The following is a 17,918-nucleotide window of genomic DNA, read 5'->3' as shown; positions in this document are numbered from 1 at the left end:
CGGGCAGCTTGTGGCATGGAAAGCTCTCCTCGGCCGTGCGCCTTGCCCACTGACAAGGGTCCTCAAGAGGCTCGGATCAGCCCTCCCAAAGGAGCCCCGACGGCCAGCCCTCCCGGCTCGCCTTCCCCAGCAGCCACTGCTATGGAGAGGCCCCTTTCTTCCCCGCGCCCGGACGGCTTCCAGCTCCTCCTGGCCTGCTTCCTGGCTCTCTCCTCGGGCTGCTTCCACCTCCGGCCGCCGAGGGCGCCTGGTGAGGGGCGGCGGGCGCCCCTCCTTCCCTGGGCCTCGCAGCGGAGGCGGGGCTGGCTGGCGGCCGAGGCTCCTTCGGCGGTCCGCCCCGGCCCGCCTCCTCCTTCCTCTTCTAGCTCCAGCCATCGCGGCCGCCGCGCCGTCCTCCCCGTCGTCTCCATCCTCCTCCGGCGCGCCACGATGTGGCTCACCTCGGCGCTGGCGCTGGCCGCCGCCGGCTTGCTGGGGCTGCTGCTGGCCGTGCTGCCCGGCCGTCGGCGGCCGCTCGCCTTGGCCGACTTGGCCTTCCTGGTGCGCGCCTGGCGCTGCCGCCGACGGCTCCTGCACGGCAAGGCGGGCGCGCTCAGCCTGGCGCAGCGCTTCGGGCGCCTGTGCCGAGCGCGGCCCCGGCGCGTCTTCCTGCGCTTCCAGGAGCGCAGCTTCACCTACGGCCAAGCCGAGCGCCAGAGCAACCGCGTGGCCAACGCGCTGCTCCGCTTGCCCGACGGGCAGCCGCCGCTCCTGCCCGGCCAGACGGTGGCGCTCTTGGTGGGCAACGAACCCCCCTTCATCTGGGCCTGGATCGGCTTGGCCAAGCTGGGCGTCGTGCCGGCTTTCCTGGGCACCGCGCTCCGCCGAGGGGCGCTGCTCCACTGCGTGCGCACTTGCGGCGCCAGGGCGGTCCTGGTGGCGCACGGTGAGTTGGATACCCCCCACTCCCCACCCCGTCGCCGTTTGTTCTTTCGGGTCTGTAAAAGGGACTTGGGGGTCTGCAGAGGCTGAGATCCAAGGCTCGCGTTACTTGGGAGTAAACCCCTATTTGGGAAGGTAGGGAGGGCTAAGCGCTCTCTTCCCAAATCAGACCGCTGCTCCGTGGGAACGTAGGAAGCTGCCTTAGACCGAATCAGACCCATTGTGGTCCATCTAGCTCAGTACTGTAGACACGGACTGGCAGCAGCTTTCAGGCTGTCGTCTCAAGGGGTTCAAAGGGAGGAAGTGACTCCCTTATAGAGGAAGGTTGGGGTGTTTGGGTCTTCTCATTAAAGTGTAGAGTTGGAAGGGACCCCCGAGGGTTTCCCAAACTTGGGGTCCCCAGCTGTTGTTGGACTACAACTCCCATCATCCCCAGCTAGCAGGACCGGAGGATGGGAATTGTAGTCCAAAACCAGCTGGGGACCCAAATTTGGGAAACCCTGATCTAGTGCAACTCCTTGCAATGCAGAAATGTCAACACAGCATCATCCCCTTCCAATTGGAACCCGTACCAGACCCTGCTTAGCTTTGCAAATGCGCGAGTGGTTTTATCGCTGCACCGCAATGGAAGTTTATGCAATTATGCACTGCATGGAGAGAACAGATAGAGGAAAAGGCTTTGTTGGAAGTTTCAGGCCAGATAAACGGAAGTCCTCTTTCAAGCAGCGCAGGGTTGAACTATGGAACTCCCTGCCACAGGAGGCAGTGATGGCCATGAACTTGGACGGCTTTAAAAGGGAATTGGATTCATGGGGGAGAGGACTAAGACTGGCTACAGCCACATTGGCTCCGCAGTTGCTTCTGAATGCCAGTTTGCTGGAAAACACAGGCGGGGAGAGGGGTGCTGGGTTCGGATCCCGCATGCTGGTTTCCCATAGGTATCTGGTGGGCCCTTGCGATAACCAGATGCCGGACTAGATGAGCCATTGGCCTGATCCAGAAGGCACTTCTTATGTTGCAGAGTCAGAGCACTGGTCCATTTAGCTCAGCGCTGCCTCCATCAATTGGCAACAGGTCTCCAGAGAAGAGTCTTTTGTAGCCCCACCCAGAGATGCTGGGGATTGAACTCAGGATCATTCTGCATGCAGGGCAGATGACCCACCATTGTGCTGCTCCCCTTCCTCACTGAGAATAGCAGGATCGACTTCTCTGCATGTTTGTTCAGGATTACACTAAACATGGGCTTGCTTGCTTCTTAGTGGGTTTTAACCTGGTTTCTGGCTTCCTCTGGGTTGTGTCTCCTGGTTCAAAGCCCACCGTAGGAACCAGTTTTGCGGTGGGCAAATCCTTATTATTTGCCTATTCAATTTTTATTCCACCCTTCATCCAAAGATCACAGGGCGGTTCACAACGTAGCAATACAAAAACGTTTAAATCCTCTGTTTCTGTGTTTGGAATGTCTGAAGTGTTCCAGTCGCTGTTGGATGGTTTCTTTAAGTTTTAGGTTTCGTTATTGTTCCACAAGTATGTCTTTAAGGGCCAGAGCAAATAACATGACCCGGTTTTACAGCTGTGAAGCAGCACAGCAGGTGCTGTTAAGTTGTGTTAATGAAGCTGTTGGGTATAGTATATAAAGAGCAGCATATAGCTCTCTCAGTACCCTGATGGATGGGTTCCACTTATTGATATAATGTAATTTAGTGTAAAAGGAGTTTTTGTTATTTGTTATTAAACCAAGCAAAAGTTACTTTTGCGTTTCTTGAACGTGTGGTCTCCCCAGCACACTTTCCGCAGCCCAACTAATCTGCAAAAAAGCCAACGGTCGCATCGGTTTCAGAATTTGCACACATACACACTGAAAGGAAATGAGCCCAGAGCAGCTACTCTTACAGAGACGTGGCAGGCACCCTCTTTGGAGAACAAGTACTCTTTTTTCGCTCTTGCCTTAAGAACGAGAGAATATTCTAACTGTGTGTACAGAGAGAGTGCAATTACCTCCTGTTTTTCTCCTCCACCCGTAGAGACAGTTTGGAAGAAGGTGAGCAGCAACTCAAACAGAGATAGGATAGCCAGCCTCCTCTGACAGCAGGCCATTGTGCTGCGTCTCTGAATTTGAGATGGCTGGAACATTGCAGAGATATGGTAGCATTAGCTGTCCCTGATAGGGCCTGAATGCAAGGAGGCGAGCCCAGCGCAGGGACTCACGCAGAGCTGCAACAGGCAGCCTCATCGATGGGTGGCTGTTTCACTGGTCTTTCCATTGCTAAGGGTGATAGAATGAGCTGATTATTCAGGAATACAGCCAAATCAGTCCTGAGCGGCTGTGTCACCTCTACCCCCCAACCCAGGGCGCAATGCAACCAGTTTGGCAACATTCTGCCCCATAGCAAGGAGAATTTGTCACTCTTTGCTTTTCTGTAGGGTGCTGGGTGTGTTGCTCTCTTCTCTAATGCTAGCATGTTGAATGAAAAAAAGAGTCAATAATTTTTTTATATATGTGATCCCTGATTGGCTGGGACATATGTCTAGGAGAGGGGCAGAGAACCTGTGGCCTCCCAGACGTTGCTGGACTCCAACTCCCATCATGCCTAATGGTTGGCCATGATGGGACTTGGAGTCCCAACAGCCCCTGGAGGTCCCCCATATCTGATCCTACTGAGGGCCTTCTTGGTAGTGGCGCCAACCCTTTCAAATGCCCTCCCATCTGATGTCAAGTAGATAAGCAACAATACAGTGGAACCTTGGTTCTCAAACAGCTTAGTTGACCTACAAATCGGCTCCCGAAAACCCAGAAGTAAGTGTTCCGGTTTTTGAAAGTTTTTTGGAAGCCAAACGTCCAATGCGTCTTGGTTTTCGGACGGTTTTGGGATTCGGACGGACTCCAGGAACAGATTAAGTTCGAGAACCAAGGTTCCACTGTACAACCTTTAGATGACATCTGAAGGCAGCCTTGTATAAGGAAGTTTTTAAACGTTTAATGTTTTATTATTATTTTATATGTGTTGGAAGCCGCCCAGTGTGGCTGGGGCAACGCAGTCAGATGGGGAGGATACAAATAAAACCATTACTTATAAAGGTAATGATAATAATATCTGCTTTAGGAGATGGGTCTCATTATTTTTTAAAAAAAAAATTGCACGCAAATAGTGGGCATATTTAGTGATTATTTCTGATCATTCGCTAAGGAAGTATAAACATTCCATTCAGGATGGTTAGCTAAAGAGAACTTCCAGATGCAGAGGGTGTCTAACTTAGAATAGCAGTTGTTGGCCGTGCCTTAGTGCCCTTCCCATTAGGGCATCTGCCTGATAACTGGGTGAGACAAGAGGCTGGACTGGGCAAGGCACAAACAGCCACCGCCATTAGGAATGGAGCCTCCCTGTTCAGACCCAGTTTATCTCTGAATGCCAGATACCAGGAACACACAACAAAGGAGGGCTGCGCTTCTAGGCTTCCTGGCTGCTGCTCACTGTTGGAGACAGGAGGCTGGTCTTTGCTCTGATCCAGCGAGGCATCACTGATAATGGATTAGATATGAGCAGCTAGCCATCATGATGGCTGAGAAGAGTGGAGCCTCCAGGTTCAAAGGCAGTGTACGTTCAAAGACTACCTGCAGAAACACTGTAAAATTAATGAATGTTAAAATGATGTTGGATTGAAAATAAGTGGTAGTAGCAACAAAGTTAAAAAGAATATGCAAAAGTGAATTGATAATGGGTGAAAACATAGAGTTCTAACATGTTAAGATATAGAGTTAAGATAAATGAAAGAGGATAAGGATTTGCTGATCTGATTATATTAATGGGAATACAAAAACGGGAGGTGTGAGGAGGTCAAAGAAACAAGCTTATGAATTTAAAGTTATAAAAAAAGTGGATTTCTTTTAACCTTTTTTGTTCATTTTTTTGTTTTTTGTATTTTGTAATTTTTTCTTTTCTGTTTTATTATGTATTTTTGGCATTTATGATTTTGTAAAATCCTAATAAATATTCTTAAAAAAAAAACAAAACAAAGGCAGTGTACGTTTGAGTCCAGACACTGGAGGGCAGAGGGCAGGGAAGGATATTATTATTATTATTATTATTATTATTATTATTTAATTATTATAATTATTTTTTATCCTTTATCCCAGGGCAGGTTGCATCAACGAGAGTAGTGCAGTTCCAAATAAATTTGGGTTAATTTGCAGTTTTAAAGGCAGGCTCACAATAAATACCTTTCAGCTATCAAAACGCCCCCACACCCTGTTTGTGGGGTTCCTTGGAACCTCTGGCCAGGGATTTGGGGGGCAAGGGGAGGAACAGGATGCAAAACGCCACAGACTTTTTATTTTTATCTAGCAGGGCTCTTTATTTACAGTGTTTGTCTCTTCCGAGAGCAGCTTGCAAAAGTCAGCGATTAAAGACCGTTCCGGCCCTCAGGTTTCCGCACCAAGAGCCACGGCACAAAAGGAAAACGGGTTTGGGAGGGGGAAGGAAGTAAGAAATCTCAGACCCAGTTTCTTAGCTGTGGAGTTCTTGTCATGAATAGCTGAAATGGGGAAGAAAAAAGATTTCAAGGAGAGGAGGAGCTAAAAGTTGCTGGTCTTTTGGCAGAGGCCCTGCGGTCCAATCTCTTCCTCTCCTACATAGCCTGATGGAATGGCTGCTGATCCGAGTTGAGGGGCACAGCCTGATGGAAATTATCACTTAACGCTAACCCTCCCAAGGGTTGTTTCTCAACTAAATTCTACTCGGATTCAACCCACTGAATTCATCCAAGTGAGACAAATTGATTAATTTCAATGGGTCTACTCTTGAGATAGGATTATATGTGCATAAAATTGGATTACACATAGAGATATACATACTGATAGGGGGTGGCCAACTCCTGAGAGACTGCGATCTGCTCACAGAATTAAAAACTGCCAGTGATCTACCCTCTTTTTGGGGGGTTCAGGTCAAAGTTTCTGAGCTTTTTTTAGGGAGGAGGAAAGCCCTGATTTTTGAGAATCCAAGCCTATGCTCAAGGGAGAAAGGGGAACAGCCACTCATCAACGGATCGCTGGGGAAACTCACAGCCTTGATGAGTAAACTCCATCGTGAAACAATGGAGGGCGGGGCAAGGGGGCAAGCTGGACTGTATTTTATTAACACTAAGGAAAGAGACCCAGCAATCAACCGCGATCTACCAAAATCTCCCTGGGATCTAACAATAGATTGCAATCGACCTGTTGGACATTTCTCCCTGTGCTAGATAAATAGCTATGGCTATAGGAGCCGCTACTCCTAATTTTTTTTTTTTAAGTGGCCTTAAAACTCTGGAAAGTCTCCCGCGCCTGTAAATTTCATCCGCTTTGGCCCGAAATAACAGCTTTTACACTACCCGAAATTCTGAATGGGGACTCCAGAGTTTTATACAGAGGGTCATTCTCCAGTTAACTTCTGCTCAGAGCAAGCCCATTTATATGAATTCATCTAAGTTAGTCCTGTCCATTAATTGTAACGGTTCTACTCTGAGTAGGGCTAATGTTGGATGCAACAACAACAGTTGTTGTTGGACTGGTTTCTTTGTAGTTGACGCCGGCCGTGAAGTTGTTCACCATAGTTCCTTCTTGAACAATTACAGAGCCAAGAGGGTCAGTTAGCCTCCCACCCCCCTTTTTCGTATCCGCACATGGGGAAATTCTCTGTTCCAAGATGTGTCTCCAGGCTCATAGCAAATACATTTCCTTAACTTAAACACCACAGAAAAGAAGATAAAATGAGATTACAGCATAAAAACTTTGCAAAGTGCTAGCTTTGCAAATCTAAAATGTTGATATGGTGTTTTTGACCTATAATCAGCTGGTATTGATTATTGATGCGGTGCTGAGAAACCCTAATCAAATCATAATTAGCTGAATCAGCAAGGCTAGAGTTGGGTAGCAGGCCAAAGGTCATATGTATCTCAAGAAAAGGATGTTTATACCCATTTTTGAAAGGGATACGTTAGAATTCAATGATCAAACAAGACTACATTCCACAAAATATTCAGTTTCATGTTGGGGCTTGATAAATCATACACCCCAGATGTGCCAACGCCCGCCATAATGAAATAATTTTAATAAAACCACATCAATTACAAACAATTGTCTTAAAAAGAAGAAGTGAATTTGGATAGAAGTTGCACAGACCTAAATTATATGAGAATATGTTTGGCTTGCATCTGAACATGTGTAAAGCATCCGTGTTAAAAATAGCCTTCGCTGTGAACACGACTTGCTTAACAAGGAGGGACTGACTGACTCAGGCCAACTCAAGGTTTTCTTTTTATAACGGGAGAGATAAAGGTATCGGTTTGAGATAGGGAGTGGGGAGTTGTGGCCTTCCATGTGTGGTATTCAAGTTTGGCCTGTCTCCGAAGGACATTGCAATCACAGAAAGATGCCTTTTATTCCCATTTTAATAAATGGGCTGCGTTGGAGTAAGGCAAATCGGCTTATGGGGCCTGTTTCGGTGTGTCTGAAACGGAGCAGAATGGGTGCAGAAGGGAGAATATTTGCCACAGATGCTGCTGGGATCACAAGTTGCTTTTGAACTCGGGTCCTGCTATGGGTTTCAGCAGACTCTTCTGAAGGTGCCGAAAACCACCTCAGGGTGGCTTTCAAAGATGACTAGTCAAATTCATGGAAGGGAAGCCTCGCTGGAGGCAAAATGGCTGCCTAGAACCTCCAGCTTCAGAGCAAGTCTACCTCAATACGAGAGGCTGCGGGCTGCAGGTGGGGAGATTTACTGTTGCGCTCAGGTCTTCCTTGTGGACTTGCCAGAAGGAGAGCAGGATGGGTCCTGTTTGGCCGGATCCGGCAGCCTGCTCTTTTGCATGCTTCAGATGTGCTCTCGAGGGATAATAAGGGGATTCAACAACAACAACAAACCACTTCCTCGTTTGTCGGTCCTTCTGCAGCGTGAGAAGACTCCCAAGGCTGCTTTTTGAACCACTAATTAATACCCCAACCTGAACCAAAGCCTGCTTCCCACATCGCAGGGAACTGGGAGGCCTTTGTGGTGATTAACGCATCGCTGCTGCTGCTGCCTGCCAGATTGATTCAATTTGTGGAGGGCTGTCATCATTTTTGGGGTGGGGGCAGGGGCGGCAGCGGAGACAAAAGGCCGGCAAATGGACCTTCCCTGTGTGTGACTAATGGCTGCGTTCTCCGGCTAGCGAGGGAGGTTGGAGTGGGACCGAGGAAGCCAGCCCAGATTGCCCTTGCTCTCTGTGGGGAAACTGAGGTTAGCTGGCCGTATAGAACGCTGCCTTCTGCTGAGCCAGACTTTTGATCCGACTAGCTCAATATAGCCTGCACTGACTGGCAGCAGCTCTGCAGGCAGGAGACACTTACCAATGCTACTTGGAGACGCTGGGAATCGAACGTGGGACCTTGGGCCTGCAAATTGGTTGCTCTTTTTAATAATAATAATAATAATAATAATAATAATAATAATAATAATTTTTTATACCCCGCCCTCCCCAGCCAAGGCCGGGCTCAGGGACGCTAACAAGCAATAATAAAAACAAGTTGAATGAAAAACAAGATTAAAATACAACAATTAAAATATTGAAACATTAAAATATTAAAATGCAGCCTCGTCACAGTAGGAGAAAGGAAAAAGAAAGGGGGAGGGAATCAAACTGGCTCCAAGCCAAAGGCCAGGCGGAACAACTCTGTCTTACAGGCCCTGCGGAAAGAAATCAGATCCCGCAGGGCCCTGGTCTCATGAGGCAGAGCGTTCCACCAGGCTGGAGCCAGTGTTGAAAAGGCCCTGGCTCTGGTTGAAGCTAATCTAACTTCCTTAGGGCCCGGGACCACTAGGGGGTTGGTATTTATGGACCTTGAGGCTCTCCGTGGGGCATACTGGGAGAGGTGGCCCTGTAGGTACGAGGGTCCTAGGCCATGAAGGGCTTTAAAGGTCAAAACCAGCACCTTAAATCTGACCCTGTACTCCACCGGGAGCCGGTGCAGCTTGAAAAGCACTGGGTGAATATTCTCCCATGGCAGAGACCCCGTGAGGAGCCTTGCTGCAGCATTCTGCACCCGCTGGAGTTTCTGGGACAGCTTCAAGGGCAGCCCTGCGTAGAGCGAATTATATCAGTCAAGCCTGGAGGTGACCGTCGCATGGATCACTGTGGCCAGGTGAGAAATGAATAAATATTAAAGATAAAAACAGCTACACGCAATCGGAGAGTCATCTCCAAATGCGCTGCAGAACCTCGTCGGAACTGTATATGCTGAAATCATCGCAATCTTAACAAACACGAAAGGATGCCCGATAATCTCTATCGCTTGGACTGTTTTCCTCAAATGAAAAGATATATTGTATCCGCAGCAGTGATGCTCTACAGGGTTTATACAAAGGCAGGAGGGAAGAACAACAAATACTAATTGAAATGTGTGCTTTGCGCATGCCAAGCTCTGCTGTAGACCCTAGGCACCGTTCTGCCATATGCCTCATTATTTGTATAATCTATAAAGTCGCCCCAGACTTGCGTAAAAGTTACCATATTTCCCCCGTCCTCTTGCTACCTGCAATTTCCATGTCGGGTTTCCCCAACAATGGTTATGGTAAAGTCGTGGGGTTTAAACTGAATTTAAACAAGACAAAACTATTAGTTAAAAATCTGTCGCCAGATGAAAAAATAATACAAATTAAAATCTACCCCAAAATTAAGTATTTAGGAGTACGGATAACCCCAAAGAATATTAACTTATATGAAGATAATTATACCAGTTGTTGGAAAGATATCAAAAGACAGTTGGAGACATGGACTAGGTTAAATTTATCATTCTTGGGCCGTATTTCGGTAATTAAAATGATAGTTTTGCCGAAGCTACTCTTTCTATTCCAAATGATTCCAATTATAGGAAAGACCAGCTGTATTGATAAGTGGCAAAAAGAAATTTCTAAATTTTTGTGGAAGGGTAAAAGACCAAGAGTAAAGCATAAGATATTAATAGATATTGTAGAAAGAGGTGGCTACGGGTTACTGGGCTTGAAGTTATATTACGAAGCCTCATGTCTTCTCTGGTTGAAAGATTGGTGTACATTAAAAAATTGGGATACTTTAGATCTAGAAGGTCATGATACCCGTTTTGGGTGGCATGGCCATCTTAATTATGGGAAAATAAAGGCGCATAAGAGCTTTTCAAATCAATAATTGCAGTTATTCCCATGCCCTGGGAATGGTCTTTCTTGCTGTAGTTAACAGAAGGCGTACGAGTTCTTTGTTTCTAATTTATGGCATATCCTGACAGGGCTGGGCGATTATATTGTCCAAAACTGGTTTGAAAGCCATATCGTGATACCAGTTTCATCATTCTTGCCCTGGCAATATATCACAAATCGTTATATGTGTTTGTGTGCTATGCAAAAATCACAATGCGGGGAAAACCGTGAAGCCAGCCAGCTCCTAGCTCCATCCTTATTTCAGACAGTGTGATATGTCAGTACATCGCAATGTTTGGCTGGTGATATATTACAATGTTGAAAACCAGATATCGCCCAGCCCTAATCCTGACTATACAAGTTAAGCAAAGCCAATTGTTGGTACTGTCTGCCTTGTGATCAAAGAGATCTCTATAAAAACATTTCCCCAGAACATTTATGTTTTTGGACACTTCCACCACATGTGTCAATATGTCCCTATAGAGAGACAACCTCTCCAACACAGGGGAGAACTGTTTGGGTCTATATAGGCTAGGCGTCAAGGTGTTAAGTACCAACCATGCATGATTTTTAAGGGCTCTTTCTCTGTCTGTTGCCGATATGTATTTATGCATTGCTTTCGTCCACAGTCTGTTCCATGCCTCTTCTTCAATTTCTAAATCCCAATTCAATCCTCACCATTTTCTCAAAGCAAATCAGGTGTTCTTATTCCTGAGCTATGGCCTACCCTTAAAAATAATTTTTAAGATTCCAGTCCTCATGATATGAGTAAATAGGAACATATAGGAAGCTGCCATATCGTGAGCCAGACTTTTGGTCCAGCTTACCTAATGTTGTCTACACAGACAGGCAGCAGCTCTCCACGTTTCATCCTATTTCTTTGTATTATCCAGGAGTTAACAGCCAACTCAAGAGTTCATGAGCCACAGCTGGTCATTTTCATCTCGGGCTGTGGCTACCATTTTAAATATACTATTTTAAAACAGTCATGGCTCCCTCCCCTCACTAATTCTGGCAAGTATAGTTTGTGAAGGGTGCTGAGAGTTGTGAGAGACACCCCCCGCCTTCTCCTCACAGTTTCCTGAGTGGTTTCACAACCAGCCCCTCTTCCCAGGGAACTCTGGGAGTTGTAGTTCCATGAGGGGAACTTGAGAGTCTCCTAACACCACTCAGCACCCATAACAAACTACAGCTCCCAGAATTATTATATTTTTGGGTGGGGGGAGCTAGGAGTGTTTAAAGTGGTAGCGTAGCGCCTAAATGTGCATATGGAGGAGGCTGCAGCCTTAGCTGAGTTAGGCGATTCCTGGTCAGCCAACATTGTATACTGACGCTTACTTGCATTTTTCCGTCTCTCTGTCTCTTTGCAGAGCTTTTTGAAGCTGTGGAGCCCATCCTTCCCAGCTTGGAGGAAATGGGCGTGGCGGTCTGGGTGTTGGGGAAGGGGCCCTATCCTCCCAACGTGACTGGGCTCCAGGATCTGTTGGAGAAAGCGTCTGAGGATCCCGTCCCCTTTGAACTCTCCACTCCTGACAGCTTGTCGGATACCTGCCTCTACATCTTCACCTCGGGGACCACAGGTATAGTCCGAACTGGGCAGGCTGTACAGTCAGCAGAAACCTAGGCTATGCCACCTCTGGTGTAGCGGTCAAAGTGTCAGGCCAGGACCTGGGAGAGGTCAGGGTTCAAATCCAGCTGTGAAACTCACCAGGTGTGACCTGGGTCCAGTCACGGCCTCTCAGCCCAGCCAACCTCACAGGTTAATTAACCAACCTATAATAAGGTGTCAAGGAAATAAACAACTATCTGACTTTTAGAAAACATCTGAAGGCAGCCCTGTTTAGGGAAGTTTTTAATGTTTGATGTTTTATTGTAATTTTAATATTTTGTTGGAAGCCACCCAGAGTGGCTGGGGAAACCTAGCCAGATGGGTGGGGTATAAATAAATATATTATTATTATTATTATTATTATTATTATTATTATTATTATTTTATTATGGGGCAGTTTGTCCACCTTTGGTGCACTCAGCTCTCACCTTTGGCTCCCAGAAGCTGTTGGCATGGAATTCAGGAAGGGAAGAACCAAGTACCTTGAGCTCCTTGGAGAAAATGGGGGGATATCAACACAATAAGTAAATGGTAATCAGTGCATTTGCCCGTAAGGAATTTATTCCCCATCTACCCAGTGGAGGGACGCGGGTGGCGCTGTGGGTTAAACCACAGAGCCTAGGACTTGCTGATCAGAAGGTCGGCAGTTCGAATCCCCGCAACGGGGTGAGCTCCCGTTGCTCCTGCTCCTGCTCTTGCCAACCTAGCAGTTGGAAAGCATGTCAAAGTGCAAGTAGATAAATAGGTACCACTCCGGCGGGAAGGTAAACGGCATTTACGTGCGCTGCTCTGGTTCGCCAGAAGCGGCTTAGTCATGCTGGCCACATGACCCGGAAGCTGTACGCCGGCTCCCTCGGCCAATAAAGCGAGATGAGCGCTGCAACCCCAGAGTCGGCCACGACTGGACCTAATGGTCAGGGGTCCCTTTACCTTTACCTATCCAGTGGAGGAGGGCTGAAACTAATGGTGTCTCCAGCTCCAAGCACACACAAACAGAAGTGGTGGGGTCCAGAAATTTAAGTCCCGGACTGTACCACTTCGGTCTGCCTAGCTCAGTATTGTCTATTCTGACTCTCAGCGGCTGTCTGGGATTTGAGATATGGAACAGTCCCAACCCTACCTGCAGATGGCGGGGATGGAACCTGGAACCTTTGGAATGCAAAGCAAATGCTTTTTCCAGGAGCAGATTCATTTGCTTCTGTACTAAGAGTGAACTTGTTCTCATATGGATGAGAAGGCAGAACAGCACCATCCATCGGGAGAAGCAGGAGGTCCCAGCGGGTTTGAGGGAACCCCAAGGTTTGCAGAATTACAGTGGTGCCCCGCAAGACGAACGCCTCGCAAGACGGAAAACCCGCTAGACGAAAGGGTTTTCCGTTTTGGAGGCGCTTCGCAAAACGAATTTCCCTATGGGCTTGCTTCGCAAGACGAAAATGTCTTGCGAGTTCCTGCGGGTTTCCCCCCCCTTTTCCCCCCTTTTCCTAAGCCGCTAAGCCGCTTATCAGCTGATCCGCTGATAAGCCGCTTAACAGCTGATCACTAAAAGCCGCTAAACCGCTAATAGCGCTAATCCGCTAAGCTGTCAATGGGCTTGCTTCGCAAGACGAAAAAACCGCTATACGAAGAGCCTCACGGAACGGATTAATTTCGTCTTGCGAGGCACCACTGTATGCCCTCCAGAAAAATGAGGAAAGCTCAGTGGGGACAAAGCGTGCTCATTGGCCATGGAATGCTGCCTGGGTGTCAGAGAAAAGGGGGAATCAGGCTAGCAGGGTCATGGAAGGGAGCATCCGGCAAAAGGGTAGTCTGTCTGCCTTGGAGCACTGACCAGGAACATGTTACACTGCAACATTTCATTGCAGTATCCCAGTTATAACATACTTATCCAAGTATGCAAAAGAGGACCACTACACCAAACAACAACGACAGCAACAACAACAGTTACAATGTGGAACTTCTGGAGCTTCTGCTTCTGAAATACAGGCGACGCTCGTTCTGAGGATAGTGCCTAAATCCAAAATCCCATATAGTCAAAGCACACAGGGTTCAGTGGTGGGTGAGATTGCCAAAGTCTCCCCACCCTCCGCCAGATGTCCATCCCCTTTCTGATTTTTTAAAAATTGCCAAGCATGTATAAAGCTGAATGTGCGCAAGTTAAATTCATGTAAGTTGTAAGTTACCTGTAACTGAAGAAAATGTTGACCGCCAAAAGGGGAAAATGGAAAATCAAGGGGAGGAGGGTTGTGAGGGGAATATTCAGCAAAAGGGAGTGGCTGGCCAAGAACATTTCACGCTGCAACACTTATTATAACATACTTATCCAGGTATGCAAAAGAGGATCACCCCAATAATAATAATAGTGATAGCAATAGTAATAATAATAATAATAAGAAGAAGAAGAAGAAGGAGAAGGAGAAGGAGAAGGAGAAGGTACAGTAGTACCTCGGTTTATGCACTTAATCCGTTCCGGAAGTCCGTTCTTAAACCAAAGCCGTTCTTAAACCGAGGCGCACTTTCCCTAATGAGGCTTCCTGCCACCAGTGCCCTTCCACCATTCAGCTTCCGTTCGTAGACTGAGGTAAAGTTCGCAAACCAGGACACTACTTCCGGTTTTGTGGAGTTCGTAAACCGAATAGTTCGTAAACGGGGCTGTTCTTAAACCAAGGTACCACTGTACTTCTGAAATTTATGGTTCTGAAATATTGGTGTGCGGGGGGGGGGGGGGGTAGAAATGACAAAAAGGGAGAGGGAACAGCTGAACTCTTCCTTCCCTCCTCTCTGTTCCAGGTCTCCCCAAGGCAGCTCGCATCAGCCACCTCAAATCCATCATGTGCTTGGGCTTCTACCAGCTGGTGGGGGCATCCCAGTCGGACGTGATCTATGTGGCCTTGCCCCTCTACCACATGGCGGGGAGTCTTCTGGGGGTCATCGGCACTCTTGGCCTTGGTAGGTTCGGGGGCTCGGTGGAGTGGAGCCCTTGGAGTGGCTTTTGTTTTGGGGGTTTTTTTTTGGTGGGAGGAAGCTGGCTTGTGGTTGCAAATGCTGGGTCATTAAGTTCGCAGATGGTACAACGGTGGTTGGTTTAATCACAGCTGGAGAGGGGGAGGCAGCCTGTAGGAAAGAAGTTGAGCAGTTGGGGGAGTGGTGCAGGAAAAACAACTTACTCCTTAACTTAAAGAAAACAAAAGAGATTATTGTGGACTTTAGGAAATGTACGGGGACGCAGGTGGCGCTGTGGGTTAAAGCCTCAGCGCCTAGGGCTTGCCGATCGAAAGGTCGGCGGTTCGAATCCCTGCGGCGGGGTGCGCTCCCGCTGCTCGGTCCCAGCGCCTGCCAACCTAGCAGTTCGAAAGCACCTCCGGGTGCAAGTAGATAAATAGGGACCGCTTACCAGCGGGAAGGTAAACGGCGTTTCCGTGTGCGGCTCTGGCTCTGGCTCTGGCTCTGGCCAGAGCAGCGATGTCACGCTGGCCACGTGACCCGGAAGTGTCTCCGGACAGCGCTGGCCCCTGGCCTCTTAAGTGAGATGGGCGCACAACCCCAGAGTCTGTCAAGACTGGCCCGTACGGGCAGGGGTACCTTTACCTTTTACCTTAGGAAATGTACATTGAATATTCAGCCATTCAGAAATTAAAACTGCACCATCAGAATAGAGAAGGACCGGAAGGGACATATTTGCCAATTTTGGCAGATGGACTTTCAGTTAGGGAGTTAATATAAAAGTTAAATAAAATGGAGTGCAAGGGTGCAGCCTTGCTTTACTCCAGTGTGGGTCTGGATTTCCTTAGTTAAATGCCCCTGCCAATCACATCTGATCTGAAGTCGTGTGTTTTCATGCAAGCTACGAATAAGAATCAAGATGCGTCTGTCTATATTTGTATCACTTAGGTTTTTCCAAAGCCTTTCTCATGGTATAAGATCAAAGGCAGACTTAAAATTTATAAAATCTGCATAAAGAGACCCTCCTTTTATTGAGGCATATTTTTCCACGAGATGGTGGAGCACCAGTCCGTCATCTGTGGTTGACCCTTTGGCTCTGGAGAGTGAGACTCGGGGAGCTGTCCGTGGTCCTGACCTCCCTGGCCTCTGCTGAAAGTCTTTTTTTTAAAAAAAAAAATTTAATTGGAAATTTTATTTACAACAACATAACATAAACCCCCCACCCCCAATACAGAAATCCACCCTCATGATACATGAATATAACATACAATAAGCATAACATACAACAATACAAACAACCAAATAAAAGACTTTCTTTATCCTGTATCTGGCCTCCTTATTTACTTCTTATAAGCTGTTTCCTTTATGAATAATTATTAAGATTTTTCTAATTATAACTTAAATATCCACAAAGTCTCCTGCAGACTTTAATCAAAACAAGTCCAAGTATGTATTTTAGGGCACTGTTTTGTGACGTATTCTCTGCATTATCCCCATGCTTTTTGAAACTCTTGTCTAGGGTGATCTCTAATTGCCTCTGTTAATCTAGCCAGTTCAATGTGCCTGTGCTGAAAGTCTTGACTTCTGGGCTGCCCAGAAAAGACTCAGCCTGACCTCTTTCAGGTCCCGAGTGTTAGGATATCAGAGACAGAGGATGCACTGCCCCCAATTTGCAAGTTTCAGCTTATTTTCTGGCCGGTTGCTACTGCTCGGGTGCAATTGTGCAGCTTCAACAAATTGACACAGAATCACTCCAGATTTTTGGGTGCTCAAAGTCCTCCTGGTGTCATTGCTTTCACCAGCTAGGCTATTTCCCTCCCCACAATAAGTGGGGACGAGAAGTGCTCTTCTGGATCAGGGCGAGGGTCAGTCTAGCCCAGAATGCTGCTTACAACTGTGGACAGCCAAGGAAGCCCCTCCAAGGCAAGGCACAGGGGCAATAGGCCTCCGCTGTTCCTTAGTACCACCCCAGCGTTCTGGTATTCAGAGGTAGACTCCCTTGAACCTGCAGGCTCTGTTTTTCTGTCCTGACTAATAGCCACAGCTAGACCTCTGCTTTTTAAAAATATGACACAACAAGCAAATGCAAGGCAATGAATGACCAGAAATATGATTTCGAGTTGAAAAATAAAAGAAAATGCAATAAATACTGACCAGGAACTTGTTTTAGAATTTAGAAAGGAAAGAAAGTGCAATAAATAATGAGGACTAGAAACTTCCTTTGAAATAAAAAAATGCAGTAAGTAATAAGGACTAGAAACTTGCTTTAAAATGTAGAAAAAGAAATGGTAAAGTGGTGGTGGTGGTGCGAGTTATGCTTGGGCATCTTGTGGCTCCCAGCCGTTCTCTCTTTCTCAAGGAACCCCATCTCCTTCTAGGGGCTACTTGTGTTCTGAAGAAGAAATTCTCTGCCAGCCAGTTCTGGCCCGACTGCCGACGCCACCGCGTCACCATTTTCCAGTACATTGGGGAGCTGTGTCGCTACCTGGTCAACCAGCCACAGGTGAGTGTTGGGGGATGGAGGCCCTCTGCTGGTGACAGGAGAGATTGCCACGCAAGCCGGTCATCCCTCTTCTCCAAAATCTGAAGAGAGATGTGTGACTCTTCCAACTCTTAAAAAAGGGGGGACCTTTCAAGAGTTCCCTGGGAAGAAGGATTGATTGTTAAACCACTCTGGGAATTGTAGCTCTATGCGGGGCACCCCAACAACTCTCACGATAATAACTTTTATTAATTTTCAATTACAACCCAGGGATAGCCTCATTACAATGGTGCCCCGCAAGACGAACGCCTCGCAAGACGGAAAACCCGCTAGACGAAAGGGTTTTCCGTTTTGGAGGCGCTTCGCAAAACGAATTTCCCTATGGGCTTGCTTTGCAAGACGAAAATGTCTTGCGAGTTCCTGCGGGGTTTTTTCCCTTTTCCCCCCCTTTTCCTAAGCCCTAAGCCGCTTATCAGCTGATCCGCTAAAAGCCGCTAAACCGCTAATAGCGCTAATCCGCTAAGCTGTCAATGGGCTTGCTTCGCAAGACGAAAAAACCGCTAGACGGAGAGCCTCACGGAACGGATTAATTTCGTCTTGCGAGGCACCACTGTATAACAATACCAAATTACAATACAGTTACTCATACCAAACTTTCAATTACCATATTAAATAATTTAGGTGCCCCCCCAGCGTGCTAGATCTGATGGTTTGATGGTTGTTGTTTTTTTAATCTGCGTTCCAACATCTTATTAATGTCATTTAAATTCCAATCATAATAATA

The 17,918-nt window shown here is 47.3% G+C and overlaps 1 protein-coding gene across 1 annotated transcript in view; it reads left to right on the top strand.

Annotated features, from left to right (window-relative positions):
* SLC27A3 (solute carrier family 27 member 3) overlaps positions 1 to 17,918 on the top strand; it is a 32,211-nt gene continuing 14,293 nt past the window's right edge. The window contains exons 1-4 of the mRNA XM_079958012.1: positions 1 to 925; positions 11,474 to 11,683; positions 14,500 to 14,658; positions 17,031 to 17,155. Coding sequence (XP_079814138.1) covers positions 16 to 925; positions 11,474 to 11,683; positions 14,500 to 14,658; positions 17,031 to 17,155 — 1,404 coding nt within the window. The 5' untranslated portion in view covers positions 1 to 15. The remainder of the gene's footprint in view (positions 926 to 11,473; positions 11,684 to 14,499; positions 14,659 to 17,030; positions 17,156 to 17,918) is intronic.

The sequence above is a fragment of the Podarcis cretensis genome (genome assembly GCF_951804945.1).
Source record: "Podarcis cretensis genome assembly, chromosome: 16".
NCBI classification, from domain to species: domain Eukaryota; kingdom Metazoa; phylum Chordata; class Lepidosauria; order Squamata; family Lacertidae; genus Podarcis; species Podarcis cretensis.
This window is presented reverse-complemented; position numbering and strand designations above follow the sequence as displayed.